Genomic DNA, 16,036 nt, shown 5'->3' on the forward strand with positions numbered 1-16,036 from the left:
TGTCCCCAGGGATATCAGAATCTAGGAAGAGGGAAAATATAGGAAGATTTAAATTCTATGGAGATAACTGCTAAAACAGACATATGGACCAAATTATATGGGGGAAAAAATCAGAAGATTTAGTAAATAACAACCACGATGAAGTCAGAGAAAGGTGTGTGCACATTCACACACACTCACATAAAACAAAATTTCAGCCAGGGATTAGAGAATAAGTAGGAGTTTGCTAGGTGGGGTGTGTATAGATGTAACAGGAGGATGGAAAGGTAGTTGGGTCAAAAGAGCATCTTAGATAAAAGCATGGAGTTGTACAGGGGAGTGATGTGTTCAGAGTACATGAGCCAGAATTTTCTACAACTGAGGACGTAGCTAAGGTGGTAGCTAACGGTCTTATAAAGAAACTTAAATTTTTGAATTTAATTTTTTAGATTAAGGTAGTGGGGGGAGTCTCATGGTTACATTTTAAAGCAAGGAAACCAGAGGCCAGGATCCCAGGCTGCTGAAACAGTCTCAGGGAGACTCTGAGAGCCTAAATCACTGCGATGACAGCTGGAGTGGAGAAGGAGCTACAGAAACACGTCAATAGTCTTACTGACCGTATCAGCTGAGCTTCTCCCTTGGAAGGGAAATTTTTCTGAGATGATTGACAAAACAAATAAGGCAGAGGCACTATATGAAACTGCTGCATTAAGAACCTAGCGGAGGGCCTTCCCTGGCAATCCGGTGGTTAAGACTTCACCTTCCGATGCAGGGGGTGTGGGTTCAATCCCTGGTCGGGGAGTTACAATACCACGTGCCTCGCATCCAAAAAAACCAAAAAACATAAAACAGAAACAATACTGTAACAAATTCAATAAAGACTTTAAAAATGGTCCACATCAAGGGACTTCCCTGGTGGCATAGTGGTTGGGAATCTGCCTGCCAATGCAGGGGAAACGGGTTCAAGCCCTGGTCCAGGAAGATCCCACATGCCATGGAGCAACTAAGCCCATGTGCCACAACTACTGAGCCTGCTCTCTAGGGCCCGTGAGCCACAACTACTGAGCCTGCGCTCTAGGGCCCGTGGGCCACAACTACTGAGCCTGCGCTCTAGGGCCCGTGGGCCACAACTACTGAGCTGTGCTCTAGGGCCCGTGGGCCACAACTACTGAGCCTGCGCTCTAGGGCCCGTGGGCCACAACTACTAAGCCTGCGCTTTAGGGCCCGTGGGCCACAACTACTGAAGCCCACGCTCCTTGAGCCCGTGCTCCACAACAAGAGAAGCCACTGCAACGAGAAGCCCGCACACCGCAACAAAGAGTAGCCCCTGCTCACTGCAACTAGAGAAAGCCCGTGCACAGGAACAAAGACCCAACGCAACCAAAAATAAATGAATGAATAAATTTATTTTATAAAAAAATGGTCCACATCAAAAAAAACTTAAAAAAAGAAAGAAAGAAAAAGAACCTAGCATCATATTCTATCTGAAAGGGACATACAAATGAAATTATCACTATTATATATATATTTTTTGGCTGTGTTGGGTCTTCATTGCTGTGCACGGGCTTTCTCTAGCTGCGGTGAGCAGGAGCTACTCTTCGTTGCGGTGCGTGGGTTTCTCACTGCAGTGGCTTCTCTTGCTGCAAAGCACGGGCTCTAGGTGCACAGGCTTCAGTAGTTGTGGCACGTGGGCTCAGTAGTTGCAGCACATGGGCCCTAGCGCACACGGGCTTCCATAGTTGCAGCTCGCGGGCTCTAGAGCGCAGGCTCAGTAGTTGTGGCACGTAAGTTCAGCTGCTCCACGGCATGTGGGATCTTCCTGGACCAGGGCTCGAACCCATGTCCCTTCCGTTGGCAGGTGTACTCCCAACCACTGCACCACCAGGGAAGTCCCTATTTTTTTTTCTGCCACCACTTTTTAGTTTTTAAAGATGATCACTGCAGTGGATGGTCTGGCTATTTAATCACGTTAACAGCCTAGGAGGATTGATCTGTGTCTTAAGACATTTCTACATCCCCGTGGCACCACCCGAATGCTTTGTCTGTGAATCAAAGGTCAGTTCATGACATATAAAAGTAATTCACTTGTATCGGACATCCATATATAAACACTTGAAGTCCTGGGAACACTTACTCTGCAGTAATCCAAAGTAGCAACATATTCATATGATCCTAGAGATAGCTCTGGCTTCTCATAGTGGTCCAGTCTTCTTCCGATGTGGTCCAGATGTTGGAAATAGAATGGTGGAACTAATAAAAACAAAATAGGAAAGGAAATCTTTTATTTTTACAATACAGACAATTTAGTAAGTTCTCAAAATTTATTACGGGAAGAAAGGAGTTAGTATGAGAAAAAAATATTTTAGTATATTCTAAATATCCTCTATTAAAAAGCATGTCTTAGAAAGAATAAGGGTTTTCTAAAATATCTTCTTGACCCTTCTGCAAATTATTGATGACAAAGAATCATTAATGACTTGGATCGTTACAGAGAAATAGTGGATAAAAGCACTGGCGTTTTAAAATTGTCACAACCAAAATTTAATTGTCCCTATTTAATTACCTCTTTTAAAAGGAATTTTGACTTTTCTAACTATTTAACAATAAGCAGGTAATTGGTCCAGAATTTTCCTCAGAATATTAGAAACAGAAGTCTACACACACAGAGAAAAGAAAGACTCGTTTATACTATCTTCTTATTTGGACCATATTATTAACAATAATGTTTATTATCCTTTAATTAAGAGATGTCTTCAGCCATGGGTAGTTTGCATGGTAATCTTTAATGTTTCGGCTTCAGAGTGGAAAGGATTACTGTATTTGGGAAAGAATACACCACTAAGATCTCAGCTGAGGAACTCTTAATTTGATTCAAATGTCTAAGAAGGTTAGTTCTGGCAAAGCGCTGGAAGTCATCCAATAGCATAGGAACACTTATGAGTCACACACCAAACACTTGGACAAATATGGCCTGGTATCTCTGTGAAAATGAACTCCTGTTGCCTTGAGATTAATACAGCTGGCTGTTAAACCACTGACAATACAAGTATTTAGAATAAGCAGTCATGCTCTGGTTTTAAGTGTTTCGTAAAGAACAACATTTTCATTTGTAAAACCACAGAAGTAATGACCTGTTTTAAAACCAATAACTCAGTATTCTTTATTTTCAGTTGTGAACTAACACATGGGTTACAATAGGACTGTTTTCTTAGGTTTTTTTTGCCTTAAGAAAATAATCACCAAGGCTTGATTTTTTTCTATTTTCTTACCATATCATGGCCATTTCTTTTTAAACAAGTTTTATAAGATTCATATGTACATACGGATCTCTGAATTAGGAAAATTCAATGTCTTGAAAAGATTACGGAAGTGGGACGCTGATAGTCTTGGCTGAGCTAAGAAAGCTATGGGGGCCTTAAACTGCTACTTTATTACATTTAGATGCGATGAAGGACGCTGCACTGGCTGTTCTAGGATGTATGGGTGGTACTTTCTGCAGTTCCTGTAATTTATTTTCACACATCTGCATGTAAGATGTGAAAAAATTTACCCTTAAAATCAATTAATTTTAGGGGGAATCAAATCAATCAAATCAAATCAATTAATTTTAGCATTTAATATTATCGGCCATGTTTTATAAACCAGAATTCAAGTCCCCCCCGTAAATCGTGCACAGCCACACGATACTCGTCTTCCAGCCTGTCTTTTGGCCTCATGTGCTTCCCACTGTGTAATCTCTGGACGCTTTGAAGGGAAACAGAGTGGAGCCCTGTGACCAAGCCCGGTGGGTTCTTTCTAACTCCAACAAACCTCTGTCTCCTTTAAACCTAAATGAAGAATGCAGGCATCTGTGTCAATCTAAGGGAGTCTGGCTTTCTTGCAGGAACTAATGTTGGAGAAAATGAACATGGCAGCTTCCTAGGCGTGGATATCAAGGGAGGGGAATTTACTGTGTAGAAATACAGGAACTCTGTGTGGTTTTTCTCTACTAGGAAGTGGCGGGGCCTTTTAAGGTTCTGAGCTGACACTTTGGGCGTTAAGCCAGAGGGTCAGCCCAAATTGAAGATCCTAGATGCTCTAAGTGGATAGATGCTGGACAAATTTCTGATCACCTTGCTAAGAAGGTTGAAGGCTCGAGTGAAGACAGTGGAAATGTGGTGACCTTGGTGGAGGCATTTATCAAAATGCTTCAGGAGAGGCCTCTGCCGTCTCGTGACTTTTTTCCTCCAAAACTAAAGCCCCGGGAAGTGCACGGTCACAGGGTTCCTAAAATCCAGGTCCCAAGATTGTGTGACAGCCAAGGATTTGGTTGTAGATTTCGTCCAGGATGAGAGATGGAATAAGATCTTCCTTAGAAAGAAAAGTAAGGGTGGAGAACGAACAAGGTCTGGTCTCACTAGTGTATCCAATTTGCACTGAGTAGGTGCCACAGGTGGAGCAAGGAAACAGACCTCCCAAGAGGACCACGACCCAGTCTTTGAGATGAGGCTGGGAACCAATGAATCCACCCCACAGCAAGGCATTTTTAAAGGTCTTTGTGAGTAAGCCTCCCCATGTCAGTCTCTGGCACTGGGAGTTGGGCAAAGCCATGGACTGTGATAAGGGGGCGGGTAAACAAGGAGACCAGCATTGCTCTCCCACCAGAGCACACACAGGAACCAAGGGGCCGAGAACGCCGTGACACAGGCAGAAAACTGCCTGAGCTCCCTTTTCATCAAGGAGCAGCCAGCAGCCACAGGCTCCTGGGCAGAGTGCTGTACGTGCCTCAGATCTAGTGCCCTGGAGGGAAGGATGTCTACAAAGATAAGAAACAGAGGAAAACACGTAAAAGACTCATGCTCTCATAATCATCATGTGGTTCTAGAAAAACTCTATAAATGTAAATGAACATGGGAATGTTCTCAGCCTGAGAATGTGCTTCATTTCACACCAAAGAATTAAAAAGAGAGACATGTTATAAATATAATGAATGTAAACACTTTTGGCAAGCTTGCAGTTTTTTTCAACATCTGTGAATTCATACCAGGATGAAATTGAAAATACAGTGAATCTGGGAAAGCCCTTCATAATAAAGTTTTTTTTTCTTTTTTAAACAATCTGACATTCATATTGGAGGAAAAAATCTATATATGTGTTAAAGCCCTTAGCTATACCTGAGCTTTTCCTAAATACTGATGAACTTATTCAAGAATAATTCGGAGGAATGGTGAAAGATGGAACAATCTCTCAAGTTTATCATCTGTAAACGTAGATAAAAGACAGTTCTGTGTAATTTCCCTGAAGGGAAGCCAACCAGAACACCCTCAGCTTAGGACATCATATCCAAGCCCCTCCTACTCTCATATAAATGCGTGAGTCCCACAGGGAAGTTGCTATGTTTCTTATAAAACTCAAAAATAGGGAAGTCACTTAATTTCTCAATTCCTTTCCACAAAGCCTCAGTTGGAGGCAAAATGAAATTTTACCTCTTATGTTTACAGAAGATAAACCTCAGAGATTGTTCCTTGTCTCATCATTCCTTTGAGTTATTCTTGAGGGTGTTTAGGAAAAGCTCAGGTCTAACTAAGAGCCTTAACAGACATATATTTTTTTCCTAAGCTAAGAAGTATAATATGTTCCGTTTACTACAGAACTTTCCCTGAGGGCACGTGCTGGCGCCACCTACCGTCATTCACGCAGTTGCAAAATCCACACTGGTACCTCCTTCCTCCTTCAATGAACTGCATGAATGGGCACATGTAGGCTTTACACCTGTTGCATCTGACTGGTCCAGTCTCCCCATGATTTACCAAGTAGAGGGGCGTCTACAGGAAGCAAGCACAAGTAAGAGACATGTGGGTACAGGATTTCTAGGTTATTCTAAATAACCAAGGTTATTTCAGAAGTCTTACGTATTAATTGTAATTTGAAAACTCTGGACTCGTTAAGGAACTCAACTCTCAGTGTTCACCTGGGGAGTAAGGTTGCCTCTCTTGGTACCTTGTGGAACTCAAGGCACTACCCAAACAAAAATTAATTTAAATGTACATGTAATTAATAAGCATATGTGTACATTTATGTATATGTGTATTTACCCACATGTGTGAAGACAGAGAAAAAATACCATGATGGTAGTAACAGTTAATAAAGCTTATGTTGGAAACGTCCCGCACACCGTGTATCACATATTTTGCTAAGTTTGTTCATTAACTATAAACAAAGAAGGAGGAACTGGGTCTGATTTTAAAAGCTCTGGTTTGAAAGAAAAAAAAAAAACAGAGCAGGACTTCCTTGGTGGTCCAGCAGTTAAAACTCTGTGCTTCCACTGCAGGGGGCGTGGGTTTGATCCCTGGTCAGGGAACTAAGATCCCACATGTCACAAAGAGCACCCAAAATATTTATAAATAAATAAACAAACAAATAAACGCTCTAGTTTGCATAGTGGTAATGCCACTTAGCTAATTCCATCACAGTATATAAAATGTTTCTTCAAAAATGCAACTCTCTGAAGAAATATGCAATAATGTTCACTTATTTAGGCAAGGAGGTTGATTCTGCCTTTTCTGTTTCTTTAATCCCAGGACAAAACGCCTCATGAAGTACTTTCAATGTGGCTGGTCATGCTTTGCCAGAACAACAAAATAAATGTTTCAATTGCTTCTTCCTCACAAACATGCATAGAAACACATCTTTTTACAGCTTGAAAGTGAAAAAACTCAGCATTAGAAGTCTGCCTTGTTCCTCAACACTTCCAGCTTTCAGAATAAAACCACACAGATTCTTTTTGCTTTTATAAATCTCCTTAAAGATAACATTTCTGGAAAAGCTTGACAATTACAGGGTTTGGCACATCAACCAAGTTTTTCTTTAAAGAAAAAAATGTAAATAAAGCAGACTGCTGTTTCATGGAGACTTGAAGAGCAGGAGGAAGGTGTCGATGAAGTGGGGTCATAAGGCCATTTTCTGCCATTTTCTTGGGGGAAAAAAAAAGAAATGAGAGAGATCTACTGTCTGTCGCTGCCCAGACGTTCAGTGTGAAAACTAATCCACTGCTGAGGTTTCAGAAATGAGTTGTGAGATCTCAAGAGTAGGAAAACATAGATAGTAGAATACATAAAAGAATCAGGAAAAGGATAAAAAAAAATACATTCAGAATCACTCCCTCTGCACTGCCCTCTCCCCCATCTCTTGCCTCAAGGAAGCCAGAAGATGGATTGGACTTTCTTATTTCTGGTCTCTTCTGATCTGTACGCATGGCGTAGCTCTGGTGTCCCATGGACAGGGTTGTGACAGGATTAAATGAGGAAGCCATGTGCAGGACAGACTACTAAGCCTGGCATAACTAACTGTTGTTACCACATCTGTGCTGAACAGACTTTCCTCCAAACCACTCAGCTCAGGAGAAAGTGTATATTTAATAGGACAGTTATAGTCTGATAAGTGTGAGATAGGCTTGAGTTTCTAAAGGCATTTATTTATATAAACTTTCAAATTAGCTACCTTGTTACTGTAAAATGTTACTGTAAAAAATGATCTAGAAGACAGGGAATCTACCTTGCTGGAGCTTTTGATAGTATCTGATGGTTACAAAAGTTGACAGGTACAGCAGATTTTAAAGACATTCTAGGAGTTTGATTTAAATACACATATATATTCAAATATTGACATACACAATACTTTCTTAACATAAATTTTTTGTTTGAAAAGCATAAAGTGATGAATGTGTATCTTCTTCAACTGGTAATAATAAGAAATAACCTGAGGGGACAAAAGGGAAGCAAACAAAGATATTGGTACCGACAAGAGATTCTTAGGACAGTGAACAGAGAATCAGAATAAGAAGTGAAAGACAACAAAAAATGTAACAATAAGGTAGCTTTTTCTGGGTCAGAAATCCAGTCATCGGTCATGACTTTGGTTGCTGCTCTGTTCTCCAGCTTCAACCTCGCAGCTGAGGAGATGATTTCAAGAGAGTTAAACTAGGGTTAAAGCCTGCAATGTGCATAAACTCCAGCCAAGTTTACTTCTCTCATCCTTTTATTTTCAAAGAGTTCAAAGGCTATAATTAATTCCCTGAGACACTTTAGAAACAAAATCTGATGCAATTATTTGCTAGACAAAGCAGAGGTAATGGAAGGAAAATTAACCTTATTTTTACTGATATGATTTACTGAAAGACAGGCCCAGCCTAAAATGACTGTGAAATTGTCGGCAGCTACCACCTAAGCATTCCAGTCCTGGCAGATTCAAACTTGCAGAACTGAAAATGAATGTCTAGTAACAAATTGGAGTCGAGTAATGACTGTATCGAGCCTGTGAAATACGCCTGCATTTTTTCTATTTTCACTCTTCTGGAAACTGGATGATGGATAGGTAAGGAAGGTCCTCAGACAATGGAGGTGACAGTAAAGAATGTTAAAAGCTTTTTAACTGTTTGCATTTTCTTTTTGGGCAACAGGACAAGGGTTTCCAAATTACACTGTCTTGTTTCATCTCTCTTAGGCTATGCTGAAGACCATCAGAGATTTTTCTTTGCTCTCTCCAGATGTCTGCTTATCTGCTCTACAGTAGCGTACATGAGCTCAGAAATAGCTAATCTCACTTTTCTTCTGAGTTCAACTTCAGTGTATATACGGCTTTAAAAAAAAAAATCACATTACTTTCCAAAAAGTTGCCTACGTTTTTTTTTCTCCTTACCAAGGGCATTATATTATACTTACCTCAGAGCTATTTTCAGACTTTGCAATTTTGTTTATAAGTGTGTTCTAATCTTTTGGCCTCTGGTATATTCCTGCCTGCTCTTTCTTTTCTGTTCTTCTCTTAAATGGAAAAAGTAAAAGGATGGAGAGCCTTGCTCTAAAACCTTCATCTGCCTATTCTTGGCTCTGGTCCTGTGTGGCATGAGTTTATATAACATGTAAGTGATGGGGATGCTGGGGAAAGAAGAGGGAGGAGAATAATATTTGAATCTTTGGCTTGTATTTTTGGACTACCAGGGTTATGCCAAATACTTTATTGGTAGTAGTTTTAATTAAGATGCTTTGATTGAATAAAATGTATCTCTCTTTTGTGCATATGTAACACCATGGTCGATTCTGGAGAACAAGAAAGAATATAATTCATTGAGAAATTAGGTTCAGTGGTAAAACTTTCAGTTATTATTCCGCGTAAAAGGAGTAGATAACAAAATGTATCAATCAACAACTCCTCGGCACTACTGATACAATTTTTAAAGTTTTCCTGTATTTACATATTACCAGTTGTCTAAGCATTACTGCCATTCTCTTTAACATCTGTGCATTCGGTGCTGGGTATGCTGTGTGCCTTGGTGGGGCATACAGTCCAGCGGGATAGAAAGACAAACAAACAAGCAGGCAAACGTGCGATTAAAAGAGCAAGGCCAGAGTAGAAAGAATACTTGCGAAATCATCATTAATAAAAAGTACCGCTAAACCATTCACAGATTGTAATCCAAAACAAACAAAGAAATGAAGCACAACCTAGAAAGATCCAACATGAAGAATTCTGGCAAAGTTTAGAGCCTCTGTATTTTTGTTTTGGCATCTCTATAACTAAGAAAAGTCTGAATACCCAAGTCTTGCTGTATAGTCTTTGTCCTAGCAAAGTGATGAATAACAGAAGGCAGCTAAATATTACAAGCTGATTATCCCAAATCTGGAAAGCTGAAGAAAATATGAAAGTGTTCTTATAGCATAGATCCACTAGGTGGCACTGTACAACTAAAAATTAAAACAAAACTATAATTTCCTCAGTAGGTAATAAAATACTCAAGATAATTATGCTACATTCATTTTATGTAACTATAATAACATTGACCTGACTGACATCAGTTATTACCATCACAAAATGAAGAAACTTATACTTTTCTTGAAAAATCCTCTGATAATGTTTAAAAAATATTGTGGGTGAAACAAAACGTGATTAAACATGAAATACAGGCTATTTTAAGCATGAATGACATAGAAATTACAGAGTGTGCCAAATTAACTGAAGATAATAGCCAAGAAAAACTTATTTTAAAAGTTTCTAATCCTCTTCCAACTTTTCCTTGTCTACATGGAGGAAAACGGACACAGTGATGGGATAGGCAGCCCCGAGCACAGCAGGCACAGTAGGCCGCTGACAGCAGCCTGGGAGGTGAGGAAGCCAGCGCTCCTGCTGCCAGCGCCCAGCCCCCGCTCTCTGCATTCGCACTCGAGGTGCAAAATAACAAAGCAAAGACAAGGAGGCTTGCATCATGGTGCTCAGCAATGCACTGTGATGGAGAAACGATTTTCTTCCTGTTGGATACATCAAATCACAGGCAACAGTGTGGCTGAGGGGAGAGACGAGACAGAGTGGCCAAATCGGAGATTTCAGGAACACCCTGGCTTGGGAAGGTATTCCTGCCTATCTCCAGGATATTCCTGGGCGAAAACCGTCCCCCTCTTCTCTTTCTTCTTCCATTGCTCCACTGTTCACCTCATTTTTTCAGGACGAGCGTTCTCCTAAGTTCTAACGCACGCACACACATGCTCACACTTTAACCACCTACTTTCCCCTGTCTTCTAACACTTGTTTACTGATTTTGAAAATATAAACATTTCCCATTTTCAATGTATACTTCTCTTCCTTTTTTTCCTCTCCTTCTATTTCCTGCGTTAGACGTCTCCAGGAAAGTAATCAGTGTCCTGGGATGATATAGTTGTTCCCACCTGACCAGTATTCTACTTTACTAAGTGCCTGAAGGAAATATCTCAGCTAAATAATTACTAGTAATGGGAGAGACATTTTTGCCTACAGTGGTTCCTAAATCAGATCAGAAGATTTACAGCAAGAAGACCTGCCAAAATGTGACACGGTCCTCCAGCTCGATAAAGGATCGTATTCAACATCAGATTATACTCCCCAATAAATTTGATCTTTACAATGGTCAGCAAAGGTTTTGTGTCAAATGTGATTCCGGCACACAGCTACTTCTTTGGGACTGGAGTGCATCTTATTTTTTGGATCTGTCTCAAGAGAGGTCAGTTGGTAATTTGGATTAATCAGGGGGTATAAGTACAAGCATGAAAATGGTATGTGAAAAGATAATCCAGAACCTGTGACAAACAACTACCCTCTAAAAATGTTAAACATTCAGACTGTTAGGCACGCTGGAGGACAAGCAGAGTCGGATTCCCAGAGGATTATGCCCAGCAGCGAAAATGAAAAGAGAGTCTGTATCAACTGCACTTATTAAAGATATTTCCATAGGAAAGAGAAATGAGAAGCAGCTTGTGTGTGTTTTCTATTTTTGGCTTCACCATATATGACATTCAGTCAGCCTACATGGGCAGAAAAAGTACAGGACAGTAGGCTGCTTATTGTACACACGTTTTCTCAACAGCAGTTCTATTTTGTTGGACTCTTTAAAATAACAAGTATGGCATGAAAGAATAATATTTTCTGAATGCCTTTTAAAAATCATGTTATGCAACCTTTAAAAAGAAACCGAGCCTGATAATAAAATACTCAATGTACTGTAATAATTATGAAAATTATTTAGACTTTTAAAAAATGTTTTCAGTTGGCCCTAAAACTTGGCATTTTCATATTTCCAGAAAATTAACCTCTTGCTAGTTTCGGTATTTGTGGCACTTGAGAGATTATTTTCAACTTTTTCCTCTTCAACAATGCTGTTAAATCTATTTATTTTTATTTTTTTTTAAGTCTTTATTGAATTTGTTACAGTACTGCTTCTGTTTTTATGTTTTGGCTTTTTGGCTGTGAGGCATGTGGGATCTTAGCTCCCAAATCAGGAATCGAACCTGTACCCCCTGCATTGGAAGGTGAAGTCCTAACCACTGGACTGCCAAGGAAATCCCTGTTAAGTCTATTTATTCTTGTTATAACTATATCTCGAGCTTATATTGGATTTGAACATGTCTTTTATTTGGAAATTGGTCTTTTTTGGTTTGGGGGGGGTTTATTTTTTGTTTTGGTCTATCCAGCATTGAAAAATCCTGGAAAACGTTACTGATTCAAATTTATAATATATGAAAGATCATAACTGTCATCTGTATGATTTATATTCAATAGTTTTAAATGCTTTCATGTATATAAACTCTAATCGTGACGTTGAGATGCTAACAACCCTGGCAGTGGGAATTGTCATCCATGCTGTTCAGAAGGGAATGGACATGTGAGGGGCAGTGACTTGTCCAATAAACTGCAGAGCTATAGCTTGAATCCCCATGCATTTTCTGTGTGAAACATTCAGAAACAGCTTGCAGCTCGCTTCTGTAGAAAAAGCACATAATTTCAGAGAAAGCTGCCATCACACACGGTCTGTGACTTGAACCAAGCCCTTGGTGGTCCCTGGTACCCATGAAGTGTCTCCTGCCATTTCTCTCTCTTTCTCTACAGGAGCTATTTTATATCTTTTAAACTCCATTTTATCCTTCGAATAAGCTTTCCTCCCACCGCCCTCAACAGGTAACTTTGCCGCATTGCTCTTAAGGAAAAACAAAAAACCTCAGAGAGGAACTCCCTTGACTTTTCCCCACGGATTTACCAGCACCTACCTCAGGTCTTCCTTTCTCCCTCCTGTTACAACAGAAGGGGTATCCCTCCCTCCTCCTGACTTGTTGTCAGTGACCTTGTCTAAACTGGGACCAAGTCTCAATCTGGCCCCTCAGGGCTGGCTTAGGCATTTCAGCTGTGTGTTACCATAGGACCTTGTGCCCAACAGCACTCATCACAATGCTTTACTTTTCAGCATCACTGCTAAATTCTCAGACCCATGCCTCACATGTCTACCATTTGTTTTATCGCGTGTCTCCTGTGGCACAATACCTGAGAGGGTGGGCAGTGATAGTTTTTGAATGAACGAACAGAATATCCACCAGTTACCCACAAATATACCACCATGACTCAGGGGCAGTTCATGATAGGTGCTAAGCAAAAGGCACAGACAAAAGAAGAAATCACTTGTGGTGATGGGGGGCGGGGCTGGGCACGGGGGAGTGGTCAATAAAGCATTCTTTCAAGGTGGGTAGTTACTCAGAGAGACACTTCCACTGACTGACAGAGAGGGAAGAGTGAGAACAGAACAACTCGGGAAGAAAAGCCTGAGCTTGGCGTCTGTTGGTGAGTAGCATGCAAGTAGCCTAGTCCAGCTAAGAAGGAAGATAAAGAGGAAGGATGGAGTGATTTTATGGAGAGTTGTCAAAGCCAGGTAGGGTAGTATGTCCTCACTGACCAGGTTTCTCTCTCTCTCTCCCATCTCAAATTAGTTGTTGCTGCACAGTAACAATTCTGACAGAACATAGTTAAGAGATTTCACCGTGCACAAAACAAAAATCATGTCTTTGGAAGAATGGTTGGTATAGGTTTTGAAACCTGCCTATCAATTAGTAAATTCTATCATATGTTTTACAATTACCATGAGGGAATCTTTAGAATTTCTGTTTGTTTCATCATCCCCTGTATTTTATTCAATTCCTAAAAACTCTTTTAAACATAAACTCAAAAGATGTTTGAATATTAGATCTAATTTTTAAGGTAAATTTCTAACTATAAAAAAATTCATTCCTCAACAGCCTAGGTAAACCTCAGGTTCACCACTGATCCCCAGGGCCTGTATTTCAGAGTATATGCTCAATAAATATTTACTGAATACATGATAAGAAAAGGAGGGAGGAAGGGAGGGGAAAAGGAAAAACTGAAGTCTGAATGAAAACAAAAAAAAAAATGAAGGAAGAAGGAAAATACAGAAGTCACGTTTGGACATGAGGATATTTGCCAGTTTTTATCACAGAAGATTAGGTGTGGGTGTGAAAAACCTTAATATGTTAAATAAGTTCATCCCAACAAATAACTACACCGGGAGACTCTTCTCTTGCAATGGCCAATAGCATCTTAAAGCAAACACAGCTGTGACCTTTCTCCCCAGGCCCTCTAATGCCAGGGGGACTTTTTAGTGGGAAGGTCAAATTGGACTATATGCTGAAGTCTATGAAAGGGCTGCTCCTCGTGATGGGGCATCCAGAGTTTCGAAAGTGAAAATAAATACCAGTGCAGTTCGGAGAGCAATAATATCAGTTTTCCTGAATGGAAGTCATAGTTCATGACTAAATTATAAACCGTGAGAAATGATTCTTAACCAAAAACTGCTCTGTTTGGATTGGGTTATGCTGATGCAGTCTTTCAAGTTATGGGTATATTTGCAAAGATCAGCCTCATTTTTCTTCCTGGAACACATGTTGGCAATTTGAGTAAGACATTCCCTCTCAAGGAGCTATGATATTCAGGAATTCTATAGCTGAGAGACATTTTCCCACATTTCTTTTAAACTTTGACCTATTACAGTTTATCTTTGGTCCCTAAGGAAGAATTACATTTTGTTGTCTAATTATAGACCACTTGCAGAAGCCATGTTTAATTGCTTCAACTGCTATAAGAACGCACAATGTTCCGCAGATGATGAAAATATATTGTAGACTTAAAAACTCTATGAATCAAGTTTGTTTCTTCCATAACAAAATGATTGGCAGTTTTTTGTTCCTCAAAGGAAAGTTGTAAAATACTCCACTTTAAAGATGAAAGCGTTAAAAATAATAAGCCTAGAGGCAAACTTCCTTTGTCTCTCTGACAGAATTACAAGTCAGACAACATATTCCCTCCATTTATCTCACTTCTTTATGGCCATGAAAACACCTTCAAAATGTTCCCCCCTATGCATGAGTCAAGTCTACTATTTAAATGACACCCTCTCAATCAAGCATACCTGTCTAACCTATTCAATCAGAAACCTGCACTCTACCCCCTCCCACGGGCAGTTCTCATCCCACAATCCGCTCTACTTTTTCCCTCCTCCATTTGTTCAATAATTTTCTTATTATCAGGTTCATTGTCTTGCCTCTTTCTGTTAAAATGTGAGCTCGATGAGGGCAGAGGTCTTTGTCTGTTTTGTTCACTGACATATCCCAGGACCAAGAAGAGTACCTGGCACATACTGGGTAAAGAGTAAATGTTTGTTGAATTCAATACCTGTTGAATAGCATAGAAAGAAATAAACCCACGCACCTACGGTCAATTGATCTACGACAAAGGAGGCAAGAATATACAATGGAGAAAAGACAGTCTCTTCAATAAGTGGTGCTGAGAAAACTGGACAGATACAGGGAGAAGAATGAAATTAGAACATTCTCTAACACCATATACAAAAATAAACTAAAAATGGATGAGAAACTTAAATGTAAAACCTGATACTATAAAACTCCTAGAGGAAAACACAGGCAGAACACTCTTTGACATAAATCGCAGCAGTATCTTTTTGGATCCGTCTCCTAGAGTAATGGAAATAAAAACAAAAATAAACAAATGGGACCTAATTAAACGTAAAAGCTTTTGCACAGCAAAGGAAACCATAAAGAAAACAAAAAGACAACATGCAGGATGGGAGAAAACATTTGCAAATGATATGACCGACAAGGGATTAATCTCCGAAATATATAAACAGCTCATACAGCTCAATATCAAAAAACCCAAACAACCCAATCAAAAAATGGGCAGAAGATCTAAATAGAGATTTCTCCAAAGAAGACACACAGATGGCCAAAAGGCACATGAAAAGATGCTCAACATCACTAATTATTAGAGAAATGTAAATCAAAACTACAATGTAATATCATCTCACACAAGTCAGAATGGCCATCATCAAGAAATCTACACATTATAAATGCTGGAGAGGGTGTGGAGAGAAGGGAACCCTCCTACACTGTTGGTGGGAATTCAAGTTGGTACAGCGACTATGGAGAACAGTATGGAGCTTCCTTAAAAAACTAAAAATAGGGCTACTGTATGATCCTGCATTCCCACTCCTGGGCACATATCTGGACAAAACTCTAATTCGAAAAAATACTTGCACTCCAATGTTCACAGCAGCACTATTTACAATAGCCAAGACATGGAAGCAACCTAAATGTCCACCAACAGATGAATGGATAAAGAAGATGTGGTATATTTATACAATGGAATATTATTCAGCCATAAAAAAGAATGAAATAATGCCATTTGCATTATAAATATGAGC

At 39.8% G+C, this 16,036-nt stretch overlaps 1 protein-coding gene across 3 annotated transcripts in view; it reads right to left on the bottom strand.

Annotated features, from left to right (window-relative positions):
- Positions 1-16,036, bottom strand: part of SEC24D (SEC24 homolog D, COPII coat complex component) — a 110,985-nt gene that overhangs the window by 38,148 nt on the left and 56,801 nt on the right. For all 3 annotated transcript variants that reach the window (XM_082652824.1, XM_082652823.1, XM_082652822.1), the window contains 2 exons: positions 5,645-5,783; positions 2,114-2,229 (listed from right to left, as the gene is read on the bottom strand). In XM_082652824.1, the coding sequence (XP_082508950.1) occupies positions 2,114-2,229; positions 5,645-5,783 (255 nt within the window). The remainder of the gene's footprint in view (positions 1-2,113; positions 2,230-5,644; positions 5,784-16,036) is intronic.

Source organism: Grampus griseus (genome assembly GCF_964374135.1).
Source record: "Grampus griseus genome assembly, chromosome: 4".
Classification (NCBI taxonomy): domain Eukaryota; kingdom Metazoa; phylum Chordata; class Mammalia; order Artiodactyla; family Delphinidae; genus Grampus; species Grampus griseus.